Source organism: Scleropages formosus, chromosome 15 (assembly GCF_900964775.1).
Source record: "Scleropages formosus chromosome 15, fSclFor1.1, whole genome shotgun sequence".
Taxonomy (NCBI): domain Eukaryota; kingdom Metazoa; phylum Chordata; class Actinopteri; order Osteoglossiformes; family Osteoglossidae; genus Scleropages; species Scleropages formosus.
The window spans coordinates 19,753,050-19,780,743 of record NC_041820.1 but is presented as its reverse complement, the minus strand read 5'-3'; the positions used below and the strand labels follow the sequence as shown (position 1 = coordinate 19,780,743).

At 46.2% G+C, this 27,694-nt stretch overlaps 2 protein-coding genes across 6 annotated transcripts; one reads left to right on the top strand and one right to left on the bottom strand.

Moving 5' to 3' along the window:
- The first annotated feature begins 312 nt into the window (after positions 1–312).
- Positions 313–23,496, top strand: pak6 (p21 (RAC1) activated kinase 6). Of its 5 annotated transcripts, none has more exons than XM_018727597.2 (9): positions 313–397; positions 10,321–10,548; positions 14,980–15,615; positions 17,826–18,359; positions 18,451–18,584; positions 19,372–19,498; positions 20,039–20,164; positions 21,880–22,014; positions 22,180–23,496. In XM_018727597.2, the coding sequence occupies exons 2-9, from the start codon at positions 10,345–10,347 to the stop codon at positions 22,345–22,347; spliced, it is 2,064 nt and encodes a 687-aa protein (XP_018583113.2). In that variant the 5' UTR covers positions 313–397; positions 10,321–10,344; the 3' UTR covers positions 22,348–23,496. The 5 variants fall into 5 exon arrangements, with proteins under 5 accessions (XP_018583113.2, XP_018583112.2, XP_018583114.2 ...); XM_018727596.2 differs by lacking the exon at positions 313–397 and adding an exon at positions 611–761; XM_018727598.2 differs by lacking the exon at positions 313–397 and adding an exon at positions 2,887–2,966.
- Positions 23,497–24,223: 727 nt separating this feature from the next.
- On the bottom strand, positions 24,224–26,799 carry ankrd63 (ankyrin repeat domain 63). The gene is made up of 2 exons (XM_018727600.2): positions 24,661–26,799; positions 24,224–24,541 (listed from the first exon to the last, which is right to left on the bottom strand). Exon 1 carries the CDS (start codon positions 26,699–26,701, stop codon positions 25,088–25,090), a length of 1,614 nt encoding a protein of 537 aa, XP_018583116.1. The 5' UTR covers positions 26,702–26,799; the 3' UTR covers positions 24,224–24,541; positions 24,661–25,087.
- Positions 26,800–27,694: the final 895 nt, after the last annotated feature.

Sequence of the window (27,694 nt, the reverse complement as noted above, 5' to 3'; positions counted from 1 at the left end):
CTGCAGTGTCCGCTTCTTCCCTCCGGTCTCCGCCGTTCAGAAGCCTTCCCGCTTTGCTCTAGCCTGGGGACCAGGTACCGGTGTGAGGACAAGGAGTCATCGGCCATGGTGCTGGGCGTGAGTCATCGCCAACAAAGAGCTTTTGAGCCAGCTGCGTCTCTTTCTCCCGCTGCCTGGAGGGAGGAACGCATTAGGCTTTCACCGGGCAAGCGGCAGCCTGCAGTAGGCGCTTGCCTGAAAGCCAGCCCTCCTCAGCTCTCTCTCTGTCTGTGTGCGAGTGTGTGTGTTTGTGTGCGTGAGAGGGAGCGCGAGCGAGCGTGTGTGCGCATGTGTGTGTGCATGCTCCCGCTCGCAAGCCTCGTCCCGGAGGAGAGCGTCTCCTCACCGAAACGGCAAGGTAAGGGGGTCTGCATTTTTCATTAATTTGCCCTGCCAGACCCCCCCGCACACACATCGTCTCCTCCAGGGAGCAGCAGAGGGGGACTGGGAGGGGGGTGTTTGAGATAAAAAAGGAAAAAGCAGCAGAGCTTCATTGACAAAGAGCTAAGAGCTGGGTATGGCAGTGGCAGTGGAGGCGGAGTGGGTGAGAAAAGGAGCAGAATGCAGCGGATCCAGGTGCTGATGAGGACGAGGGACGGCTGACCGGGAGGACGCTTGCCTCGGCGGGGCTGTCTCCGCGGGAGCTCCTCTGCCCCCTGTCCTCCACACAACCTTCTCCTCTTCTTTTCACCTTGCCTGGCAGGGATGTGAATGGTGGTCAGGTGAGAAAGTTGAGGGTCGTTCGTGCTTTCCGTGTCTGACTGATCTGGCGTCCTCCGCACCGTGGATTTTTTTGCGGTTTGCCTCCGAGGCGCTGTGTGTTCTGACAGTGGGGCTGTTGTCACTGCGTTCTGTGTGTGTGTGGAGCAGTTATGGCACTGTTCAGCTGGAGGGCACAATCTTATCAGACATGTACTGAAGTCAACTGCACCTTCAAGTGCCAGCAGTGTTGAGAAGGCAAGACTGAAGCCATAGGAGTAACTGACTTTAGGGGTAGCATGTGGAAATGTCAGTTTTACATTTCTGCTTTCTCGTTACTGCCCCCCACCCCCCCCCAGGCATGCTTGCCTGAGTTTGTCTTTACTCAGCCGTGTGGGCGGGTGGCTAAGGAGCTGCTCATCCACGTAGACGGGCAGAGGAGGGCATCGGCTGTCGGTCGATATACTGTACGGCACACAGGAGGAAGGCTGGAGCAGATCATTTCGACAGAAGACGCACTTCTGTGCCAGTTACTCTACTGTTGTAGTATTTACAGTGCAGCAGGGCAGTGTTGCATCATATCAGTGTTATGAATTGATTATTATGTTACAAGCTTCCTTCTTAACTCAGGTGTAATCTAAGGATGAGGAAAATGCGATGTCCCATTTAGAACTGTATCTCTATTACAGGACTTAAAAAAACCAAACTTTATTTAACTTTAAAGAAAGGTTGCTTGAAGAATAATTTATTTGCTTATATTACAGCAAAAGCCTCCCTGCCTTAATGTGGAATTTCCCTCATGAATTGCAGCTGCTTCTGAAAATTCCGATTGCGGTGTAACGTGTGGCCGTGACTTCTGTAGTCCGCGCTCTAAAACTGCCACGACCCCGACTGAATCTGCCTCAACACGCGTCTGCCTGAACGCGCCGCAGCCGATAGGAGCTTTTCAGTTAGTCTGCAGGTTAACTGACCGCTCCGATCCATGCGGAGTCCGATCAGCATCCAGGATTCTTGTAGGTGAACCCTCAGGACCATGACTTTCAGTCTCAAGGGCAATCAAAGCAGTGGACTTGTAGGAGAAAGGCTGGCTACCCAGACATGGAGAGATCAACAGGAATATGGGGTGGGACTTCATCTCAGACCATTAAAATCAGGGCAGCAGTGGGGTGAAGTGAACAGGGCTGCTCATCTGAACTCTTTGCAGGATGAGGATTCATCTCGGTCGAGTGACGTAGGGTGTCTGCACTGAACTCTTTGCGTAACTCTTCCCTAGAACTGGGAGACTTACGGAGCAAAGCATCATAAGAACCCACCTGTTAGGACTATGTGCTTCTACACATAGACTACTCTGCATAGACTGATCCGTAACTACACAAACTTTACCCCTAATACTTGATCAGCTTCCTGGACAGCCGAAGGCTGCAAAGCAGACCAACATAGACCCAGTGGTGAAGGATTAAGGTAACACGAGAAAGGTAAACAAAGAGTGTACAAGAGGGGAACACACAAAATAAGGAGCCACATTCCCATATTGATCTCCATGGCTAGTACCATGGTTTACCAGGTGTTTTTCCACCTTCATGCCTTCAGAATCACCTGCCATTCATCTGCAGCACTCTACTGTCACAGAGATGGTAGGGAACAGGCGGGGGCGTGGAGTGACGGTTTGCTCATGAATGTGTGTGTCAGAGAGAAAGATGCCCGCAAATGGACACTTGACTCCATGTCGAGCGTGTTCCAAAACTGTAACATTCATAAGGAATAACGTTAAAGCAGAAACATGATGAGCTCCTTGAGTTTGTGAAAGGTTATTTGAAAAATGTGTCCCCCGCCAAATATGTTCATAAGCAAACAGAAGGGCAAACAAGAGATCTCAGATATGGGTAATGGGGGTATTACGGAACTGGATGCCATGTCTAATTTCAAGAAATTTTGTCCCAGGTAAAGGTAAAGGTGAGGAGGGAAGGAGGAGAGAACGAGTTGGAAAAGAATTATTGTTGGAACAGCAGGAGTCACAGGAGAGGCGCAGTGGGTCAGTATATTAAGCCCCTGGGAACCCATTTGGTCTGTCTTTTTGGTACAGCCTGATGACGCATCTTTATCTACCGAGAGTAAAATTGTCTACGGCATTAGTCTGAGCCAAGAAAGTCTTTAATTAAACAGAGTGTGGGGAAGAACTGCACTTTTTCTACTGCCAGGTTTATGGAACGAGATTTCAGTGGTAAACGGTAGGTGTCGTTTTTTCTTTCTAGAAGGCGGGAAGGGAGGGGCTGGAAAGATGACTGCTAAACACGAGATTATCAGGTACTTTGTGTGGGGGATGGAGGCCCAGGTGCGGTCTGTGATGGGAGGTCCAGGAATAGCTCAGAGCAGGTGATGATAGCCTTCAAAGGAGCCCTAGCAGGTGAGCGCTGATGGACTTGACTGCTTAGGGCTCTGATTCTCTGCTCCTCCATGTACCTTTTATTCCACTCTGGAGATCTGTTGACAGAACAAATGTGTCTGCTGGATTCTTGTGTTCCGAAGCCGACAGAAAGAGCTCTGGTCTCCTCACCCCAAGCCGCCCTCCCCCATCGTACCTTCAGATGCATGATGCTGGGTAGTCCTGTACCAGAGTGGGAGGTGAGATTATACATTTTAAATAACAGGTTCCATATCCTCAGTCCAAATACCATATTAAACATTATGCTGTGACTCTTCCAATTTGGCAAAGGGTTCAAGAGCAATATATAAATTACTTAATGGTTGTTAGTTCTTGATTTTATTAGGGATAACACAAAGCAGATAAAAAGTGAAACCTCCGTCGCTCTTTCATCCCCCACAAAGTCCAGCTAGGTCAGGTTTTGGCCGTTGTCACAGTCGCAGCTGTCAGTGTTAATAAAAGAGCGAAAACAATCGAGTGCCGTGCGTGGCCTTGGAGTTTAGGCTGTGCCAAAGCGCTTGGCACAAAAGGTATTTTTGTGCTGCGGCTCCCGCTACCTGTAACGCTTTTTCATTTTCGGAAGTTTGAAGGTAAGGAAAAAGTGTTACCGAACAGACACGTCTGAGAATCCCTGGTGAGGACTTTTGATCCGCGCACAGTTGCGCTGAACTTCTGCTTGGCTCTCCAGCGCTTCCTCATCCTATGTCTTACACCACCTGCCAAAGGAAGTTTGCCAAAGGGTGTAACAAACAGCCAAGCAATGTCACAAGATTATCAGATGAAGGATCGCGAAACTCTTAACGTCTCGGGTGACCCGATACTCGATTCCTGCACGTTTTTACTGTCCAATGAAACGTTTCGAAAAGAGGGCACGCACAGTACCTGCGTACATGAGACGGGAGACCGTAATAAAAGCCAACGCTTACAGCCTATATGTTGAAATAGCCTGAAAAAGAAGTGATGAACCAGTCTGGTGAGAGGGACGTTCCCTGGATTTGCTTTTAGAAAAACAAAAGAAGGTGTTGCCTTGTGTCCATATTCCTACAGTTTCGTTTTCCACATCTTCTATATTGGGTCTGTTGCTGCTCCCCTATCAAGCTGCCAACTGGACTGTGTTTTTAAATCCTCCATTAAGTTCACCGCACAAGAGTCTTTCCAATTCAGGGTTTCAGTAGGCGCACCCCCCTCCCATCCTCTCATGTAATATTTCAGTTGCTACAGGATAATTCTGGGCGATTATTGCTATTATCCATAGAGGAAGCCCATTTCCTGTGGGCAGAAATGACTCCCCAATTTCTCTGCCGGAAACCATAGACTGCACAGGAACTAACTGGGAGGGGGTACCTGACATTTAAAATTGACTTTTTTGAATCGTTTAAAAAGCAGCACAATGGCAGCAGCACTCATGGGTTCAAGGGTGACTTTGAATTTTCTCCCCATGTCTGTGTCTTCCTGTGCTCTGGTTTTCTCAGACAGTCCAAAGATATGTTCCAGGTGAAGTGGTGACTCTAAATTGCCCACAGTATGTGTCAGTGTGTGTAATTGTACTTAGAGGAATTGGTATTCCACTCAAAAGTGTACCCTGCCTCGTGCATAATGCTTCCAGAATAGGCTCTGGACCATTGTGATCCTGCACAGGATGAGCAGTTACTGATGATGCAAAAGATAAATGGATAGAATTACTTTTCAAAAATGCTTTGATTCTGAGTCTCCATGTGATTAAAAATTAAAATTAAATAGTAGTATGTGTATTTTATTCAGATTTCAGTGCATACTTAAAATGAACCCTCTATTTTTAATCCAGCAATGAAGGGGACTTTGAGATTCGCTCTTTAGTGGCATGGTGGTGCAGCGGGTATCACTGCTGCCTCATAGCATCTGGGTTGTTCGGGTACAGGTTTGAATATTGCACGTACTCCCTGTGTCTGTGTGGGTTTCCTCCTACAGTCCAGAGACATGCAGTTCATATGTACTGCACACAAATGCATGCAGTGTGTGCGCGCATGTGCGTGTGTGCGCAGCTACCCTGCGATGGACCGGTGTGCTGTCCAGGGTGTTTACCTCCCGGCCTGGCGCCCAGCGATTCTAGGATAGACTCTGGACCGCTGCGACCCTGATCAGGACGAGCGGTTAATGAAAGCGAAAGATTCACATGTGAAAGAAAAGGATTACAGCTCAAATATTTGATACATAAACGAGTGAAGTACCCATTCAGCGTTGCAATTGCACAATATTTCTCTTGCGTACTTCCTCGAATCTGCGTTTGTGTGTGCGCATGTGCAGGCGTGTATTTTTCTAAGTTTGCTTTAGTCTAGGTAAGAGTATTGAGGTCCGTATGTGTCTGTGTGTTTCCTTCCTACTCTGTGGGAACATCAGTGTGTTCATGACACTTAATGGTCATTAAGATCAATATAATAGCTGTTTCCCAGATCACAAGATAGCACTGCAAGCCAGTCAACACTTTGGCCAAGGCCCTACTCATGCTTGTGCTACCAAGCAAGTGGATGCATGCTATTTACCCCAGGATTATGTGTATTTGTGATGTTGAGGAACACAGAAATCATAAGACAGTTCTCTCAACCCCATACTGAGCTGGAATATGACCTGACCTCAGTTTGACAACCTGCTCAGAAGAAGCCATGGTGGAACTGGCAGCAGGCCAGCCTAGTTCTTCACACTATGGTCCTAGTGGTGTAGCTACTTCAGCCCACTGCACCGAGAACGAAAATCTGGGTAAATAAATCTTGTTCTTCTAGCCTCGAGAACTAACATGTGACAAATCCCTGAACTGATCACCACACCCTGAATTCAGGCTGTGAGAGTTCTGGTGTGTGGCTGTGCGAGAGGGAAAGACAGAGAGACAGAGGTGAAGGGAGGAGTGGGTGTGGAGGGGGGGGGGTTGCAGGAAAATCACTTTCTCTTTAAAACCGCCTTGCCTTTCACTCCTTGCCCTCCAAGGGGGCTGTGGAGATCTGAGACAGCTGAGGCCACACACCATCTCCAGGGAATCACTACTACTATCACCAGTTTCCCCACGCGGGACAAAACTTGTTGAGGAGCTGCTGGACACACCTGAGATCTTGACTCGTCCAGGGATTACAAACTGACCTGGATTTTCCTCCTGAAAGACTGAGTCCAGTGTGTAGCTGTGTTTAAAGTGACAGCTGCATGACCTGAACCTGTCACTCTCTCTTGCCAGTGTAATAAAAGTAACAGCGCTCCCAGGGACATGTATCGATACACGGGAGTTGCACTTCAAACCTGGCTCAGCTCCTGGACTGCAACCTGTCTGACGGCAAAAATAAAGCAGCGGCCCATAGGAAAACCTGTTTTCGTTTCCATTAGTCAGAGCTTCCCTGTTCTAGAGCATAATTGCTTGTCATCCTCAGTAAGGATCAGATTGAATCTTTGCAATATTTTTTAGTAATGCAAAGGAAGATTTTGGCTGTTTGTGAATGAACAGTATATTATGGGGTGGGAATAAACATCAGAGTAACAGAAGATGACTGCTGTTTCAAATTTATGTCTAAGGGCTCCTTATGAGTGGCACAGTTTTGTAAGCTTTTGAAGTCTGTTTTCAGGTCCTTTATTTCCTCTGAAGTGTTATGCGCAGTGATTGATTTTTTTTTTAGCTTCCTTTCCCATTGTTCCAAAGTACGCGTCCAGAAACATCACCACCGCAAACGTGGATCATTTCAGACATTTGCCCAATGACATGAAAAAATTTAATTAATCCATTAAGAAGTGTTCTCAAGACTTTGAGGATTCTGTGGGCATGACTTGAGGGTGGTACATGTGATTAATGTTTCCATACTAATAATAAAGCTCACTGTAGCCATAGGGTTCTATCAGCAAATGTCAATATGCTCTGTAGCAATCAGTTGTTAGTACTGGCTGTTTTGTTAAATAGACCCAAACATAAATCATAAACAGTTTTCCAAGGTAAAGAACCTTGATGGTTATGATGCTGTTGCATATTTTAGATACTTTCAGAGAACTGTCTGTGGTCTGGGCTTACAAACTTGAGCAGGACCAAACTTGAATCTGGTAGTGGCGCTTTGTTGTGTTTACACACATTTGGCCCAATGATAAGTCTCCAGTGAAACTTCAAGAAACAAACAAACACACACACACAATATGAAACCACTTGTCCTATGCAGGGTCGCAGTGAGCCGGAGCCTAACCCAGCAACACAGGGTGTAAGGCTGGAGGGGGAGGGGACACACCCAGGACAGGACACCAGTCTGTCACAAGGTACCCCAAGCGGGACTCGAATCCCAGACCTGCCAGAGAGCATGACCCGGCCAAACCTGCTGCGCCACTGCACCCCTGCTTAACTTCCAGAAAGGACAAGGAAAAAAAATCTTGAAAGAACTCGCGGCTTTTTGAAATCTTAGCATGTAACCTGGCATCACAGGTCGGAGGTTCGTCTCATATTATACTTCCAAACTAAGGAGAAATCCAGGCCGCTGCAGTGCTGCAATTCCGCACAATCTGCAAACATCCTGTTTAAAACTATATGGCTTCGAGTCACATAAAAACAATTCCTGTTACGGTGTGCTTTTCATTCTCGGGTAAATATTGACTGACTTGTTGGTACAGGAAGAGTCCGGCACAAGCGCATAGTGACGAGCATATGAGCGTCAGCTGGCCAATGCAGGATGCCTTCTCCATTAGGCAATCAGGTGCCGTAGCATCTGCGTTCTCACTCTGCTTTCTGACAGTCAAGTCAAGCGTGTAAAAATCACAATGGACCAAAGGTCTGAGAACTGCAGGTGGCGCCAATTTATGTGTCATTCCAAGAACACACTAGCACAGGAATCGTAATAATCGCTTTGACAAGATTCCGAGCAATGCGTTAATCCAGCATTAAACGTCAGCGTTCGCTGATTTAGATAAAAATGACGTAGGCCATGTGAACAAAGCACTCAGGGCACCATCGAAAAACACAGTGAAACTTTATATTTCTGAGCACTGTCACCTCTAACGACTTTATGATATACTTCTCCAGAACGCAGAAATCTCCCCTAACTGAAAGAACAACTGCAGCAAAAAGCTTTTTTATGTTCTCTTTTTGGAGACGTCCCTGTCTAGTCTTGCTCCACCCCAGCCGGGTCTATGTGCTTTTATGATTCATGTAAGCCCACCCCCAGTTTGAATGACCGGCACGTGCCACGATGCTTCTGTCGGATCTCGTTAAGCTTTTTTCCAGCCTGACATGATGTACATAGAGATGGCACAGAAAGGCACGGTTATGCAATGTTTGGCATATTAGCCATGTGATTGAATTATCCTTGGAGGGGACACATAGCTCTCAGTCCGCCTCCCCCTCATCCTTTCCCCATGCCTATTTGAAAGGGAAAAAACTAATCAGGATTTTCCTCGAGTCTGACTTCGGTAAGCCCCTCTCTTCTCTCCAGTGCCTGGCCGAGGATAGGGCCACTGGCACGCATAGGCATATATACCGTTCATTAGAATTGCTATTAGTTCAGTGACAGCATGTCAGGGGTTACGGTTGAGTTCCTAAGCGCTATTGTCTCAAAGCCAGAGGGAGGGGCCAGCCAGCACTGCGACATACGTCTTGATCTGGGTCTTCGCTAGGGATTATGAGAAATATCTTACTGTCCTGTACACCTTGGAAGGCCTGCACAGTAGCTCAGTTTCTGTCTCATTTTAATTACTGCACTGAGAAAATACAGGAATATGTACATTTTTTTCAGTTTTTTAACATAACAGTTCTATGTGCCTACTTTCAAAATCATTGTGGTGGGGATTCCAAATATTTATTTTGTGGTATGCAGCACTCAGGGTTCATAGGAGGTGAAGGATAACACAGAGGCAGTATTTACAATAAACCTTTTATTCAAACACTGATATGCAGGGAAATAATGCTCTTAGTCCAAGGACCCCTTTACTCAAGGATCTACACCACAAACCAGCTTTCCCAGCCTGCTTAACACTCCCAGGCTTTTTTTATTTTCATCTCAGTGGCAAGCACGGTTACCCCTTTATTTTGCCTGTAAGACCCCCCAGTGGTTGCACACTTTATTCACATTTTTCCCATAATGCAACTCTTTACAATAAATTCATTCCCCGCTCAAATTCGCAGTAATATGGGTTGTTACATTATCAATAATGGACCTGAAATGGAGGTTGAGTTCAGTTAAGAAATCTGCCCCAGTTTTTTTCCCCATGTACCCATAAACAGTTTCACGAGAAAAAGGGGAAACCAAATTTCCCATGCTGCTAAATGTCATCAGTAAATTCTTATTGTACACAATAGTTCTCTATTGTACACATTAAGGTAGGCACCCAGTACTAAGGACATCCTAGAGAGGCGGCAATATGAACCTTTGAGCAGGTATAAAAGAAACACACATCATCTTAGAATATCTGAAAAGTACACATTATTGTGATCCGGAAAACAAAACGGTCACATTAGACTATATGTATTTTGAGAGCTTCACCAATGAATGAAATGCCTTGAAAGAAGAATTAATGTTGAATTAATGTTTCTTAATGCTGAGTGCTTGTGTCCTGCTGCCCAGTGTGAAAGACATCAGGCTTGGAGCCCTGGAGCCTTTCTTGGTGTCTTGCTCTTAGTGATGCAGCAGAGTGCTGGGACCGAAAGCAAAGGCATGCTGTGCGCCTCTCAGTAAAAAGGGCACGACCAGTGAGTGCACCAGTTGACCAGATAGCCTTCCTTTCGCATGGGCACACAGAGTCTGCCACATCGCCCCAGAGCCACATTCTACAGACACATGAAAGAGACTTCACTTCCCTCTTAAAACGCTGCTTTGCCTCAATGAGCAGGAGTGACAGCGGGGAAAAATGAAGAGATGATCACTGACATCATTCCCCTCCGAAGAATTGTAAACAAGCAGCATTGTTGGATACTGACCCATGTGATTCAGTACGCAAAGAATGCAAAATCACATGGTGTCACGCAGACCTGGAAAGTTTGGTTTGTTGAAACCCTGGCTTACCTGAGGAATGTGATTCTGTGCGGTATGCTATCAAGAAGTGCAGTCCTTCGTAAAACCTGAGGTTTCTTGGAGCATGACACAGTCTAGGTTTGGACACCACCTCATCTCAAGATGGTGTGCCTGAAAGCAATGAGCACTTCTTCCCTTAACAACCGGGCCTCCTGCTTCCGACAGGTTCTTGCACTCTCCGACCTGAGGATGTTTCGGAAGAAGAAGAAGAAGAGGCTGGAGATCTCAGCCCCGAAGAACTTTGAGCACCGGGTTCACACCTCCTTTGATTCCAAGCGCGGATGCTTTGTGGGACTCCCACCCCAATGGCAGAGCATCATCGAGACCCTGCGGAGGCCGAAGCCGGTGGTGGACCCCTCCAGGATCACACCGGTGGATCTCAAGCCAAAGAAGGTATGCTGTTTTTTCAGTATGTCTCTCTCAACAGAGCTACAGAAGTTTTTTTTTTTGTGAATTTAATGCGCTGCTTATTACAGTTTCAACAAGTAGTGAATGGGTCAAGTTGGCTCAGTAGCTGGACGTATGGCCAGTGGCTCAAATGTCCAGTTCTAAAGAGAGACCTTACTCTTCTATAAAGTACTTAATGTCTGACATTTACATTACTTCCCTTACTTCACTTTTCTCCATAGTGACTTGCAGTGTTATGCTGTTTAAAATTATTTAACCATTTATACAGTTGGGTAATTTCTATACTTTTTTTTTTTTACTAATTTTCATACTTTGCTCAAAGAAATTGCAGCTGGAGGTGAAACACAGACCTGTAGTTTTTGCTCTAAAGGCAGCAGCTCAGACCACTACTCTACCAGACCTGCCCATACTTTAAGAAATATTTTCTGTAAGCTATATATTAGGTACAAATAGCATTTATGTGAGCATACATGACAGGGGGCATGGGGGTGCAGTGGGTTTGAGCGGGTCCTGCTCTCCAGTGGGTCTGGGGTTTGAGTCCTGCTTGGGGTGCATTTTGGTGGACTGGCATCGTGTCCTGGGTGTGTCCCCTCCCCCTCCAGCTTCCTGCCCTGTGTTGTTGGGTTAGGCTCTGGCTCCCTGCAACCCCGTATGGGACAAGCAGTTTCAGATGGTGTGTGAGATTATATGTAGCTTACCATCTCCAAAGAAATTTTACCATCAAGTTTGGAGCTCAGAATTTAGACAGAAAGTATTTTCCTTCTTCGGTCTCTGCAATGAAGCAGTGGAATCGGACTCTGCCTTTCCTTTTCTGATCATCCACACCGCTTTTAGATGTATTACCAAAAACAGCTAACTACCCCAGTGTGTACACTGGATGCACACTGTGTATCCTGGGGGAATGCAAGATTTATTACCCTGTGCGGAAAATTAATGACTATCCACGATTCTTGTGTCCTATGAATAGGCTCTGGCAGGAAAATGTGCAGGTAAAGCAGGGATCAGCAGCACAAATGGTAGGAAGCAGGAAAGACTGCGCATCTCAGGCCTTTTGCGTGTCAGAGGGTGTCCGGGTGTTCCGATCTTTCCCTAAAACCCTCTCGACAGCAGTAGCACGCAGGCTTTCTAATGAGTCGACCGCACAGTCAGGACAGACAGCTGAAAACAAAAACGGGTTGTGCCACGCACTGCGGAGCAGGAGATAACAGACTGGAAACCACAATGTAAACTATCTGCTCGCACAATACTAAGTAGATGGACGAACTTGAATGGGCAGTTTTTTGTACACGCATAATGGAAATGTTATTTTAAACAAAAAACCCCAGCATGCTGACCGGTTTGGAAAAAAAAAATGCAAAATGCATTTGGTGCTGAGAATAATTGCCCATAAGAACTGTGAGAAGCCCTTAATTAATTGCTGCAGTCTTGAAGTTATATCATTTTAATTCCTCTTCCTACCCTTCCAATTCATTGTTTACTGAAGGCAAATCTCTGCAAGGTTTGCGATTTAACCTCTAGAACTGGTAGTCATGGTAACATATCTGCCCATTTGCAGACTTTTCATTCTGCTGTGGCTGTGGAATAAAAGCTGCAGTTTTTTTAAATTACACATTTTCACCAGTTTGTGTGCGACACATGTGTAGCTACATAAACTATATCTTGTTTCACGCATCATAAAACATGGGTAAATTAAATTAATAAGTTGCAATGACTGCATAATACAGTAACAGTATGTAAATAAAACCAAAGATGAAGTTTAATTTGCAAGTTAATAAATTCTAAATTGAAAAGATCATCTCATCAAGTAAAACTTAACCAATATCACAAGAAGGGGGGGAAAGGTGGCACAGCAAGTAATGCTGTTGTCTCACAGCACCTGGGTGATGCTTGAAGATGTGGGTTTGATCCCTGCTCAGTCTATGTGGAGTTTGCATTTTGTCCCCATGTCTGTGTGGGTTTCCTCCGGGTGCTCTGGTTTCCTCCCACACTCCAAAGACATGCTGTTCAGGTTCACCCATAGTGTGTGAGTGACAGAGAGAGTGAGTGTGCTCCACTGACGTATGGATGAGTGACCCAGTGTAAGTAGTGTATCTAGCAGTGTAAGTCACCGCGGTGAATAAGGTGTGTGGGCTGGTAACACTACACAGAGTTCATTGTAAGTCGCTTTGGAGAAAAGCATCTGCTAAATAAATGTAACTAAATTATACAGTTAAACTCCAAATTCTTTCTGTCTTTAGCCACCATATTAAAATAGCCTGTCATGGAGTCCTAAAGTTTTAAAGAATTGCTTAAAGACTTCAGATTTTCTCCCTCGGACAACAAAAATGGACACATTAATTTCCAGTACATACAGATATTGTTAAGATCTTTAGATCCCGTCTAAGATTTCTGGTTTAATTGTGTAGAAGAACAGCCGGTAGGTGGCGCTCTGGTGTCACTTCTCTGGGTATTTATAATGACACTAATTGTCAAGCTCAAAATTGATAGATGCTTCGCAACAGGCTGCAGTCACTTTCTCTCCAAGCCTGGATTGGTTTAAAATTAGAGCCACAATGTTATATAAGGCACTTGTACAATCTAAATATGCTCCCCAAAAAAGGTAACAATAATATGCATCTTCTCACATATCATGCGCAAAAAATGAAACAAAATTGTTATTATACTCTGAGGACCTTGTTGTTTTGTTCTATGAACACTGAACCGATAACTACATAAAGCAATATATTAAATGGAGGTATAACAGTTAGCCTTCTTTAAAAATATATCACTGCTAGTGTAGTAGTTAGGATTACAGCCTTTGGTGCCATGGGTTGTAGGTTTGATTCCCCACCTTCTGCTGATAGTACCCTAGAGCAGGGTACCTACCTTATTTTGCTGTGGTAAAATGACCCAGCTGTATAAATGGGTAAATAATTGTAACTTTAACATTATAAGTTGGTTTTGAGAACAGCATCAGATAAATGCAAAATATACTGTATATACGTATCTGTTTCTTTCTTCATATAACTTTCTTACCCTTATTATGCTCTTATTTTTTATTTTGCTTAATTTTAACTAATAATAATGCAGTGAAGTGAAGTCTGATCCTGCTTCACTTAATACATATGCGATGATAATAAATGCAGTTCCCTGTTTATTCCAACAAATCAGTTTTTAGCAGTATTTGTCTGCACATATTCCTCCTACCTCCGTTTTTCTTTCTGTTTTTCTTCAAACCTGTGAATGACGCATGTTTGGGGTGACAGTTGTGACCAGATAACAACTAAACTGGGGCGATTCCAAAGCAGCTGTCAAATGGAACACATATTTCTGTACGACACTTGAGAAATGAGACTTTTTAAGAAATATACTGTATGCCTTACTGATTTTCACTCATCAGCCACTCTGTGAACATGGGATTTTTCTGAGCAAAACCCAAGAGAGAAGACATATAAACCTTAACTTGAGTCACTGTCTTAATCAGAGGGGAAACAGAACAAATGAAACAGCTGAATGAAAGTGGTCAGTTCTGTATGGCACATCACAGCCCTTGCCTTTGGACGACGGTGGCAGAGCCCATGGCCGGGCTGTCAGCCGTGAGCTCGAACATTGCAGTGCAGCGCTGAACAGAACATGAACAGGCTTGATCTGTTCAGTTCTGTACAGACGCCTTTGCTGCTGCAGTCTGTCTTGGGGTGAAAGCAGTGCACAGCATCATGGGATAGATCTGGATGGCTGCAGTGCCAGGAATTTAATCTGCTGTGCTGGAAAATTGGTACACCTTAGTAATTGTGCACCTGGTAGACGTGTGTGTAGGGAGCGAGGATGGTGTAGAGGTGTACGAATTCTGGCACCCGCTGCGCGAGCGCACACACACACACACACACACACACACACACTCGAGTTGCTGTTTTTCACATTTAACAATAGGACCCACTTCACAACAAGCCGCAATCACCTGCTCAGCAAGCGTCCTTTATGTTTTAAAATTAGGGTTTGGATGTTATGTAAAACACTTGCACAATCTAAATATAACCATTTCTGCTTTGGGACAATAGAGGAACTGTGTTAGTAATGGTTGCAGTAAAGTGTCCACTTAGAGTCCATTTATATCTCCATAGCTCCTCCTCAGATGAGCAGCGATGTAAAGAAAAGGTGCCCTTTTTGACTGCGCCAATGCCCATATGTAGCAGTTATCTCAGCGGAGGAGTTGACTGATGGTGGACTTCAAGTCAAATTTGTCAGTGTTTTTGGCATTGGCTCACATTATGGTAAAGGGCAGAAAATTTCTGCATAGGAAAAATTCATCAGTGGAATTTTGGACTTTTTGCCAAAGCCTATGAATGATTTTACATATATTAATGATTGCAGGATAAATAAGAACACTGATTACTAAATGCTGAGAGTACATAGATAATCCAGTGGTTTCTTTTTCAGACCATCGTACGAGGGAGCTTCATAGGGCATGGGGAGTACATCTCCGCCGTGATCTCTGACATGAGCCGTCTCTCGGTGACCAGCTCCAACTCTTTACGGAGGAGCAGCCCCTCAGCTCGGAAGCGGGCCCAGTCTCTGGGCAGGCTGGGGGAGGTGAAAGAGGTGGACACGTACCAGTACGAGGACCTGGCCATGGGGGACCCCAGCAGTGGAGAGCAGCACTGGCGTGAAAAAATGCGAAATGTGCGCAGCGAGAGTGGGAGCCCTCATCTGGGTGGCAGGAAAAATACCGCGCTGGAAGCCAACGGGATCCTGCCCAGAGCCAAGTCTACGTACGAGGTCAGCGTCACCTCCTTAGATGGGCCCCCATCCCCAGGCAGCAATGGGGAGACACCGAGCCCGCGGCCAGAAGCACGTGGTGATGTGAGCAGCCCCACAGGCAGACTGGTAGTTCACAGGGACAAAGCTCCAAGAGTGGCCCCTCCTGCCCAGAGACCCGTCTCCTGCTTCTACAGCCCATCAACAAGTGCGCCACAGCCCCAAGGGGGCCTCGTGCCAGGCGTCCACATCGGCGACAGACCACAGCTCCGCTCCCAGAACAGCCCTGGGAGGCCCTACTCCTCCTATGATTTGAAGGTGATCACCAATTTACTCACTCACCCTTGCTCGTGTGGTATCTTATATGTAAAGCCATTTAAAGTGATTAGTGTGGCATCTACTACAGGTCTGCAGTCGAGCCCTGTAGTCAGCTACAGGCAGCGCCCTGCTACATGTTGTTTTGCAGAGATGTCACTTTTATTCGCGACCATCTCCTAAAAGACACTTTAATCCTGCTGATACTTCACTGGACCTGCAGAGGGATCTTTCTTAAAAACTGAAAATGACAAGGCACAAAATGTACATTTGCGTATTTTAATTTAAAAATCGTCCTAATTTAAAATGATACAAGGTGCTTTATAAGAAAATACTGTACCAGTACATATGCATATCACACATGTTTTCTCTAGCAATGAGAAGACATGTTTGTTGGTACTATATGCTGCTGGGGTGGCACGGCAGCGCAGTGGGTTGGACTGGGTCCTCCTCTCCTGTGGGTCTGGGGTTCAAGTCCCATTTGGGGTGCCTTGTGATGGACTGGCATCCTGTTCTAGGTGTGTCCCCTTGCCCTGTGGTGCTGGGTTAGGCTCTGTGACCCCATATGGAACAAGCAATTCAGACAACGTGTGCGTACCTGCTGCTGATATGTTCGATTTACTGTGCTACTGCATCCAAAAAAAGTAAAACATGCAAGAAATACTGCTTATTACTAAATCTGGAAGGTTATCAAATACATTCACGATTACATAAGCAGTGAAAGGTACGAAACATAGCTGATGGTAAGTTTCATGCGCTCTGCCATACCATGCTGGGGGCGTCAATTTGCACTTTGCTGCTTGTGTCTTACTTTGTATGATTTTGCACAGTGTGGATTTACACATTACATTATCCATTTGACAGAGGCTTTTCTCCTGAGTTCAGTGTAAACAGCAGTGCATCACAGACCAGACAGAGGGCTTAGGCACATACACACATTGAAGAACAGCTCGTTTGTTAGATACCGCTGTTGTCATAGCACACACATTGCAGTAGCTTCCTGTAAGAATGACATATGAAGAGGAGAAGGGGAACATAAAGGAGAATAGATGAGAGGGAGGCAGCTCTACCAGACTGAAGAGCGCACAGTGCACAGGCATTATTGGATGCTGACTGCACTTTGCCATAAAGAAGCTCTTGAAAATCTTTTTTCAGCAGAGGTGGCCGAGTGGAAGGAAGCAGGGAGGTGCTGGTATGATGTTAGGTCTATGGGACTTTCAGACTTTTTCCTTCTCCGCACAGCTCCTCAAACTTTTGATCTGTTAATGTCCAAAGCATCAGGCAAGCGGGGCTGGAAGAGGGAAGTGCGGGTCGGGGGGTGAGAGGACAGACAGAGCCAAGAGAGGAGGATTGAGAAGATAACAAAAGACTGGTGGCACTTTCAGTAGTCAGGATTTATACAGTGTCACCTGGACTTTTATATTTCCTGCATTTATTCATTGCAAATATTTTTAACAGTTGACTAAGTAGACTCCAAGGAACCTACAGTAAAAAAGAGGACAAGCTAAATGGATTGAGCTTTTTAATAGTTTAATTATGTGATACTTGCCCAACATTATTGACATTTTCCATTATTATTGGAAAAATATCCCCATTGTACGTTGTTGACTGCCAGAGGCACTTTTCTGTTTTATTTGAGGCCCTTTAGAGAGGGGACCATCTGTACCAATATTCAGTCTTCTCACCTATATTTCTCTGCTATCGATGGTGTATTGAGCGTTAAATTATGAAAGCATAACAAATGCAAGTTGCCTTGGATACATGCTCACAGTAATGAATAGAGCAAAATCAACAGACCAAGGACAAGCTGTAGACACGGCGCTATAAATGCAATGTGAACTGAGATTGCAGAAGAACTGAAAGGGAATTTGAATGGGAACTTTGGAATAGGGTTCATGTTAAACCATTAACGGCAAAGCTGATCTTTTTAAATTAAAGGTGCGATAAAGCCTTCCTTTCTGCACAGCCATGGATGTTGCCGGTTTTGTAAGGTGGGTGAAGACATCGCTCTGAGGTGGCTGTAAATACAAGGGTTCTCTACTGCGTCAGTCTCTCACAAGGCCCATCCGTCTGTAATTAATCTGCGCGACTGCTTAGGACTTGGAAAGTAGATCAGGCTTGCTATTGACAGGTCTGAATAGGAAGAGGCCTTGACAACTCAGCCCGACAGCATCTATGGCATGAAACAAACCCTTTCCTCTTTGGCATTACAGGGAGATTCGGTTCTAAGGCACCAAGTTGGCTTATTGTCCAACGGCACCACTAGTCCACTAGAAGGTGGCACCAGGACCCACAGAGCTGTTCGGCCCTCGTCAAGCTACACCACTGGACTGTCCCCCAACATGGGGGCACGGCCGAATGGCCCGGACCCGTTCCTGTACCCAGCAGGTAGCCCGAGACCCACACCTCCTAGGCAAGACAGCCCGTCCCAGCCACGACCGTCACCAGCGGGTTCACTGGCTACCAGTCCCCCTGGCACCTGCTCCCCCTCCTTCCGGCCCCCTCAGTACCCCTCCCCTAGGCCGCCTCCCGACCCCCCCAAGGTGACCCATGAACAGTTCAAGGCTGCCCTGCAGATGGTGGTGGACAAAGGGGACCCTCGCTCCTACCTGGAGAACTTTGTGAAGATCGGGGAGGGTTCGACAGGTGTGGTGTGCATCGCCCGAGAGAAGCACAGTGGTCGACTCGTGGCTGTGAAGATGATGGACCTCCGGAAGCAGCAGCGGCGAGAGCTTCTCTTCAACGAGGTAACTCCTCAGCAAAACGCAGCAGAAGCAGCAGGAAAAGAGACTAAAGAGCCAAAATCACAGTAACCAAACAAGGTGCATATTCTTGCAGGTCGTCATAATGAGGGACTATCAGCACCGCAGTGTGGTGGAGATGTACAAAAGTGCCCTTGTGGAAGAGGAGCTCTGGGTTATCATGGAGTACCTCCAGGGTGGTGCTCTGACCAACATTGTGTCTGAAACCAGGTAGGGAACTGTAGAAAAAAAGCATCAGCTTCACTAAAACAGAAACGGGTAAGTTAGAGCTATAATTTGGGGAAGATAATGTTCACTTCACGTTAGCCTCTGAGAACCTACTGCCCTCTTAGGGTTATACACACCTCATCCCATTTGTTTGGGAAACGACACAGATTTACGAGGAGCAAAAAGCTCCATGATGTTTGTTAAGAGCAGAATGGTCACTAGTTTCAACACAGTTTAATGACAGAAAATGTCAAGCAGTCTTGCTGCGGTACAGTTCTTTTTGGGAAGGATCAATACAGGTCAATAACCATAAAACAAAGGCTTAAAAGAACAGAATACCCAATTTTTTTGCATATTACCCATCAGGCACTCTGTTTTACCACTAGGTGGCAATATGATGGTAAATATTTAAATAAACTGGTCCTATTGTACAGTACTCAACAGAGTAACAGCAAGTACAGCCTACTTTTCTTGAAATAGTACAGCTAAATTTATTCATTCAATTCAGTTTCCCTATGTATACATTAGATACACAATATGCAGAAATGAATCATTCAGGGAGAACAAAATCTGTGTTTCTTAAATGCATATTCATCTGTTCAAAAATGGCACAGTACATCAGTAGTTGAACAGTGTTCATATACTGTACTATGTCACCTGTAGAGCCGGACCTGCAGTGGCACAAAGAGACAAGCTCTGATCACCCAGTTCCTGGTGTCAAAAGGCCAGGGAATAAAACTGATTTATTAACAGACAAATTCTTGGTCTAATTCCACTGGACTCTCCGCAGGCTCAGCGAAGAACAGATCGCCACGGTGTGTGAGGCTGTGCTACAGGCCTTGGCCTATCTGCACTCCCAGGGCGTCATTCACAGGGACATTAAAAGTGACTCGATCCTGCTCACCCTGGATGGGAGGGTAAGCCTGCCACCTTCTCGCATGTACACGGTTTTGGCCTTATATGGACTGCAGAGCGGGGGCTGTGGTAGTGCAGCAGGTTTGGCCTGTGCCTGCTCTCTGGTGGATCTGGGGTTCGAGTTCTGCTTGGGATGCTATGCGATGGACTGATGTCCTGTCCTGGGTGTGTCCCCTCCCCCTCCAGCCTTGTGCCCTGTGTTGCCGGGTTAGGCTCCGTCTCGCCATGACCCCGCTCAGGACAAACGATTACCGTCAATGTGTGTGTGTGTGTGTGTGTGGACTGCAGGCCTCTCATGCATGAGAACAGCGAAGTACAGAACAAGTGGAGCAGTATTCCTCTTACACTGAACTTTTGCACAGACGGAAGAGCCAAGTTTGTATCTGGGGCAAGTCTATCAAAGTTTTGCATTTCTCCCCAGCACCTAGAAAAAGACAAATTTTACTTTGTCGGGCTGTGTGTTCAGTGGTGGCAACAGAAATGCAAGAAGATGTGATGTTTCTGGATATAGAATCCATTTAATCTTCCTTTTCACCATTCAGGTCAAGTTGTCCGACTTTGGGTTCTGTGCCCAGATCAGCAAAGACATCCCCAAGAGAAAGTCTTTGGTGGGAACACCATACTGGATGGCACCAGAGGTTATCTCCAAAACCCCGTACAGCACAGAGGTAAGAAGGGGCTCACAGCAGCAGGTTGTGGATTCATCCTGCAGAGGGCCATCATACTGTTACTTTTATAATTAACAATTAGATTGTTACTGTCAATATAATTTTCTATGGATAACAGTTGGCTGCTAAGTGAGTATCTCTGCAGAGCAGATGTCTCTACATGATTCACTGTGCTACTAGTCTTCCAGTTGAGATCTGAAACCTTCTTAACAGCCTCTGATTTTCTGCCACGAATGGATGTGCTGGTGTGAAGCGGCTGACTTTAACAGGAAAGGTGTCACACTGGTATCTCTTTCCTCCTTGACTTAGCTGAGGTCCTCCCAGATCTTTACCTTTAAAGCCCAACTGTGTTACACAGTTCACGTTTACATCTTGATAATTTTCAGTGACACTGCTGTGACACAGGGGTGCAGCAGGTAGCACAAGTGCTGCAAAGTACCTGAGCTCTGCCATCCATCTGGAGTTCATACGTTCTCCCCGTGCTCAGGCGGGCTTCCTCCCACAGTGAACTTGAACTGCCAACTGTAAATGTGTACCTTGCCTAGTGTATGGTCCTAATGTTCCAGGATAGGCTTCACACTTCCATGACTCTATTAGGACAGGTGGTTATCAAGTGGTTATCTTTTGTTTCCTCGGACGTGCGTGTGGTAAACTGTGCTTTCGGTTCTACGGCGTAATTCAAATAACAAAATGATTCCAGTACATAAATCTCACCTTCTATATTGCTCTTATTCAAGTTTCAAGTTTCAAGGTTTATTGTCATAGGTACAAGTACCGTGTACAAGTACCATGAAATTCTTCTCTGAGTGCTGTTCCACAGACTATGAACAAGAAACAATAGATAATATTGCACAAAACAAAAACAATAAATAATGCTGTTAACAATAACAATAAATAACAATAATTAACAATAGACAGCCAGAGTACTTAAAACTGAGAATAATTAAAGTGACAGTGTAATGTGCCAATGTGCTTGGAAGGAGCAGTCCAACTCTAGCTACTAAAGGTGGCACATTGGTGAGTGTCTTTTACAATAGTGGGGTAAAAGCTGTTCCTGTACCTAGCAGTGCGGGTTCGAATAGACCTGAGCCGTTTTCCTGACAACAGAAAAGAGAAAAGTGCCCATGCGGGGTGACTATGATCATTCATGATGCGCATCGTCTTTCCGAGGCAGCGTGTGGTGTAGGTGTCCTGTACTGCTGGTAACTGTGTACCGATGATTTCCTGAGCTGTTTCGACCATGGGTGGCGCGGTGGCGCAGTGGTGCAGTGGGTTGGACCAGGTCCTGCTTTCTGGTGGGTCTGGGGTTTGAGTCCTGCTTGGGGTGCCTTGCGATGGACTGGCGTCCTGTCCTGAGTGTGTCCCCTCCCCCTCCAGCCTTATGCCCTGAGTTGCCGGGTTAGGCTCTGGTTCCCCATGACCCTGTATGGGACAAGTGGTTCAGAAAGTGTGTGTGTGTGTTGACCATCTGCTGTAGGGCTTTCTTGTCCTGTATGGAGCATTTCCTCTCCTACTTACTTAACTTCTGTTTCATGTAAAGTGACTTTCAGATTCAAGTGTTTAGGTGGGTATTACCTGGAGGAGAGCCAATGAGGTTCAGAACATTCCTCAAAAGCACAACACAGATCCAGTTCTGTAACCAGTAACGGTGAGGTCCAGAGAACACCAAGCCGAGCTCGCTCTCGAAGCCTCACTCAGTTCTGTGCTCCTGGCAGGTGGACATCTGGTCTCTAGGTATCATGGTGGTGGAGATGGTGGACGGAGAGCCTCCCTACTTCAGTGAGGCACCAGTGGCAGCTATGAAGAGACTGAGGGATGAGCCAGCACCTACTGTCAGGAACCTGCACAAGGTGACACAGAGACACACATTCACTCAACACAGCACACATAAAGACACGCACTCATGCACACAGACATAAGTGCACGCTCTTGATGAAGACACAGTACAGCAGTATGTACTCTGTCCGCTGCCGAAATTTTAGTCTTTATTTTGTCCAATCCTTTCCTCTGCCCAGATCTCCCCAGTGCTGAAGGATTTCCTGGACCGCATGCTGACCCGGGACCCACTGGAGCGGGCCAGTGCCACTGACCTGCTGGAGCACCCCTTCCTGCTGCAGAGTGGGTCACCGCAATGCCTGGTTCCACTGGTGGAGCAGTACCGCAAGCGCATGTCCCACTGCTGATCTATGGGCCCGTCCAACCCGACCAGGCCCTGAAACTCAGCACAGTGAAACGGAAAGGCACGAGTACAAAAGCATGCCCACGGCGCTGATCAAGATGCCCCAACTCTCAAAACAGAGGGATCAGACTCGGCTGTGCGCCAGCGCTTGGAGGAATCAGCATGACCGCAGAACAAGGAAATGGACTTTGTCAGAATGGTGTCTGCATGCAAACATCACAGATTCAGGGGCAGCACACCTTTCACCGGCACCCTGTCTCAGAGCGGTAGGATTCCTCGCTGTTGAACGAGGACCTTGTGTTAACACATACAGACATATGATGAAAGACAACTGGACCGAGAGAGGAACACACGCCATTATACCGCTGGGTATTTCATCTCGGAGCGGTCCGATGAGGAGCCGAGCCTGCAACGAACTTCTGAGAAACAGGTAGCGTGCCGTTGATCCTGACGATACTGGACACGCCTGGCGTTAATAAGCTTAGATTAGTCATGTCCTTATAGTAATCGATTAGTCTAAGGAAACGATGAGACGTCTCATGGGTTTTGATTGCTTGGACAAGTCCTGGATTTCCATCCTGTCATCAACCAATTGGTCTTTAATTATGACGAAGAGGCCAGTTTTGCATCTAAACGATGGGGGACATCTGAGTATCTGCTTTCAAAGGAGACGGTGGAAACAAAGGGATTTTGATTATTTTCATATTTATGTATTTTATCTTCTCGGAGAAAAAATGATCACCTGCTTTTCTGGAAGGTGTTGTGAACAATTTGTAAGATGTGAAACTGTAAATGTGACTTCTGAGCCTCAAAGTGTGAACAAATTCATGTTGTATAGGTGACCGGAGCCGTTTGTTAGAGAGACACAACATTCATGGAGGATCTGGGGGGTTCAGTGTGTGACACCTCCTTGCTCAAGTGTGTGTCGCCAGTGTGTGTGCTGATGCCCTGCTGTGACTGTTGGCCGCTCCTCGCACTGCAGTGTGTGTGTGTGTGCTGTGTGTGTGTAGAGTGTGTAGGTGGAGCACATTGTCTTTGTGTCCTAGCAGGGTTTTACCCTGTTTATACCAGTGTGCATTTCAACAAAGAGTGCACGTATATGCTTTAATTTTGTAAGAAATACAAATAAACAGATATTACATATGAAGCGCTTCACAGTATTCCGCTGCCAGGTTTCTTTAGACTTTGTGCGTGGACACCTATCACTTATTTCACATTTCACTTCAGACAGACAGTATATTTCACTTGAACTAATACATGAACTAACGTGGCCTGCGTTGTGAAACTCTGTGACGTCACTGGGGGGGGGGGCGGGCCGCACCGGGTGACACCATCAGAGGGAGTGACACCAAAATGACTCTCTAACATTTTTGTGCAGTGTTTCAGAAGAAATTTACTTTTAATAAAAATATCCCTGTAGTTTGTTACAAGAACAAAAGATTATCCGTAAGCCCAGTTTACATGTATCAAAACAACTACAAGGCTGAAACTCTACGCTCGTTTACTTTTTGAACCTTCTAACACGCTCCGCTCACAGCTCTTATTATTACCCAATTACAGTGACGTTTCGAATCACGTGGTTTCGTCCGCACGCGCTACAAGCTCGCGCCCCTTTTTCGTCAACGGTTTCGCTGATTTTGTCCAGTTTTCTGGTGTTTTAGCTACAATATTGTGGTAATTAGTATTTGTGAACCTACATCAATAACATTAAAATAAACATAATTTTGATGTAGTTCTTAAACGTTTTTACTTCGAATTCTGGTGTTCTCTTACTGAATTTTCACTTTACCACATGAATTTACGTTAGGCTGTGCGTATGATATTGTAAAAGTGTAGTTTTAATTTTGCTAGTTGTTTATGTCACTACTATTGCCATTACATTCAATGATATAGGTGAATTTCGATTTACCAGTAACATTGATTAGTACAAAAACAGTACTGTGTGGTCTGGTATGGGAGGAGGTCCATCGACACACATACACACACACAAAATGAGTTACCGCACTGGGTGTCACCAACCTGACGCCACTGGTGGAACTTACTAAATAGGCTTTGGGATGTTGTGTGTTGTGATTTCTGCAATAATACCGGTTTACACCCGGTCTCAGTCAATGAACCTCAAAAACAGCGTTTAATTCTTAATGCTCCGTCGAAACTGTAGGAGATCCGAAGACCTTTGAAAACCTTTTGCCATCGTCCTGGGGGGAGAACACACACAATGATTTTCTTCGACGACTTCGCCTGCTGTTACTTCGGAGTAAATTATTATTATAATTAAACTTAAAGCCTCCATTAAAAACCGACATGGGAAACTTACCACTCCGTTGAACCGAAGACTTCCCCGAAAGAACGTCGACAGCTCTCGATAATTTGTCCTAGATCTTTTTTTTTATTCGTTTTTGGTTAAGTACATCTCATAAATTTAAATAACGCTGGCCAGTTTTTATGAAAATACAAGCTACATTCAGGCTTACAACGCATAAAGTATGGATAAGTAGTCGCGTTACAGTGCTGACGTACATTTAACATCGTCATTATTATTATTATGCACTTATATATACAGTATAAATGTATTGGGTATACTATTATATACACACAGCGTTAAGACATTCACAACATACGTCTTCTGTTCAATAGGCAAAATAACACTTAAAAGTTTTTTTCTTATGTACAAATTGACGGCAGGGTCGATATACAGTATTCACCACGCTTTTAAAAAGCGTTATTTTACACTAGTGAAGTAATTACAGTCCCACTGTACTCAGGCTCGGAGTTCCCGCGTGGGCTTTGCTCCACAAGGGGGCGCTGCTGTCGAACTCGCACTGCACGGCGCTGATGCTGTCCACGCTCGGCTGGCTGTCCACCCTCTGGTGTCCCTGTGACAGTGGGAAGGTATCAGAGCGGGACATCCTACCTCTGCCATGCTCGGAGCCTGAGGGAAACTCCATCGCCAGTCTCATGAACTCGGGGGCGGTGAAGCGCCGCAGGAGTCGCATCCCCAGCCCTGTGAAGCCGGGGGCGCGTCCCGGGAGTCTCTCCGGAGCCATCTCCGCCCTCTGGGACAGGAGCTTGTCCGGGCGACCCTGCTGTGGAACACTAAAGCGCTTCTGAAATTCCTTCCTCCCCAATACTGATGGGCCGAGCTTCTCATTCATGGACGCTCTCATGCTGTCACTTGGGGCCTCAGCACTTTGTCTCATTCCGCTGAGAAGAGCTTGAGGTGCTGCTGTACAGTTTTCACTGTCATTACTTATTTTTTGGAAGTGAATCTTGACATTGAGAGGTTTCTCGTCCTGCAGTGAACCCCGCTTTAGTTTTGAAGCAGCGTGGCTCTTTTCAGACATGTCACCCTGATACGATTGCTTTCTGCAGGCCAGCAGGTCGATGTTGAATGACTTGGCTTTGCCCCAAGATGGGACTGTGTCTTGTGTCTTTTCCTTGATCGTGTCTTCTTTGTACAGATCTGGATTGTGCTCCATTGTCTTTGCACTTCTTGTGTCTTTCATCTTGCCATTCTGGATCTGTTTGACGGTGAATATGGGGTCTTGAGCATCACTGCTGTGCAACTGCTGTAGATGACTGGTAAAGGGCTGGCTCTGGCTCTTCCACTCAGGGGACTGTTGCTGAGCTTTGAGGCGCCTTGTTGCCCCGTTGCCTTCCCCCACTTGCAGCTGCTGCTGAAACAGTGCTGGCAGGTGGTCGTCGAACTTACTATGGAACTGCTTGGTGAACTTCTCCAGAACCTGTTTTGGGAGTTTGTTAGGCCGGCGCACTCCACCTCCTAGCTCTCTCCCTTGGCTGCTGTCCTCCAGACTCAAGCTCTTCTTCCCTGGGACATTCAAGGCTTGGACACATTGGTTGTGCCCAAAGAAGTCAGCCACCTGGATGGCAGAATGGCCAGCCTGGTTGGTGCGGTCCAGCCGCAAGCCCAGTCTCTTGAAGGCCCGGACGAGGAACTCCAGCACCTGGCTGTGTCCGGCGAAGGCGGCATACATCAGTGCACTGTTGCCCCAGGCGTCAGTTATTTCAGGGTCAGCATTGTATTGAACCAAGAGCTTTACAGCATCCAGATACCCCAGCTCGCAAGTGAAGCTCAAGGCTGTGCGCCCCTGATCATCCTGGCAGTTCACATTTGCCCCCTTCTCTAGCAGCATCCGGGTGAACTTCACCCGGGCACCAGGGTCCGGCAGGCACACAGCAAACATCAGGGGGGTGCGGCTGTTCTCTGTTTTTGAGTTGATGATGCGTCCATCCAGGGCATCCAGAACAAAGCGTGCAAGGTGCGCCTTGCCGTTATGCATGGCGTCTAAGAATGTCTTGGTGCCCGAACCTTGACACAAGTCCTTGGGTCGTAGCATGGCTGATGCGTCCGTCGGCGAAGCCAGGCTGTGTTTTGCTTGTGTGTGTATTGAAGGAGTTGAGTATCTGTGCTTTCCTAGTGCTGAGCGTGGCAATATCCAGCTTTGAATGAGCCGCGGAGAAGAGGTGCTTGGCTTTTTATACCTCCCCTGTCTCCATAAGCCCTCCTTCTGTTGCCTGGGAAACGGACATGTGAGGACCGAGATGCTGCGGCACTATCCATTCAGAATTACCTCTTCGCCCCTCCATCAGTAGGGAATTCATGCTGTTTGTAACTGAACAATTAGTGAAGGAAAAAACATAATCTGTATTTGTTATGACGCTGATAAAAGTCGAACTCGTCCGGTATGAAAGAGGAGCCTTTAAAATCTGTCTGTTTTCCAGAGTAGCATCTCCCTATGCTCAGACTGACTCACACTCATGAACCTTCTGTGTTTATTGTATCAACTGTTCACTGAAGGTCTTTTAAGCTATGGCACACACATAGGAGTCATTTTTCACACCAGTGCTGCAGCATTTTGTGTTGTCATTTAAATGTACAATGTATACTAACTTGGAAACAGTTATTTTTGGTAAGCATTATAAAACTGTGTTAGATTTGCACCGAGGCAAATTTCAGAGCCTTTATTAACTGACCACCTGTGTGTGTCTTCATTATCCCACCCCCTTGGAGTGCTAAGTGGTGGCCAGGTGCCTGGAGACTGAGCTGTGTAAAGCATTGCACCTGGGCCCACACACTCGCTACCCAGCAATTTTCCCGGCCTCCCGCACTGGACACACCTGCTCCATCCCTGACACAGGTTGTAATGATCTTATTAATTCAGCAACAAAAGCCATTTGCTGAATGCCCAAATTTCCCACGGGGAATAAAGACCACAGTGTAGATCGGGAAGACAGAGTGCAGTTGATGTGGCCCTCAGTGAAAGCATCCTTTCAATGACAAATGTTCATGAAGTTCCCCTGTCTAACTACAGTGGCCCTGCCAGGAGTTA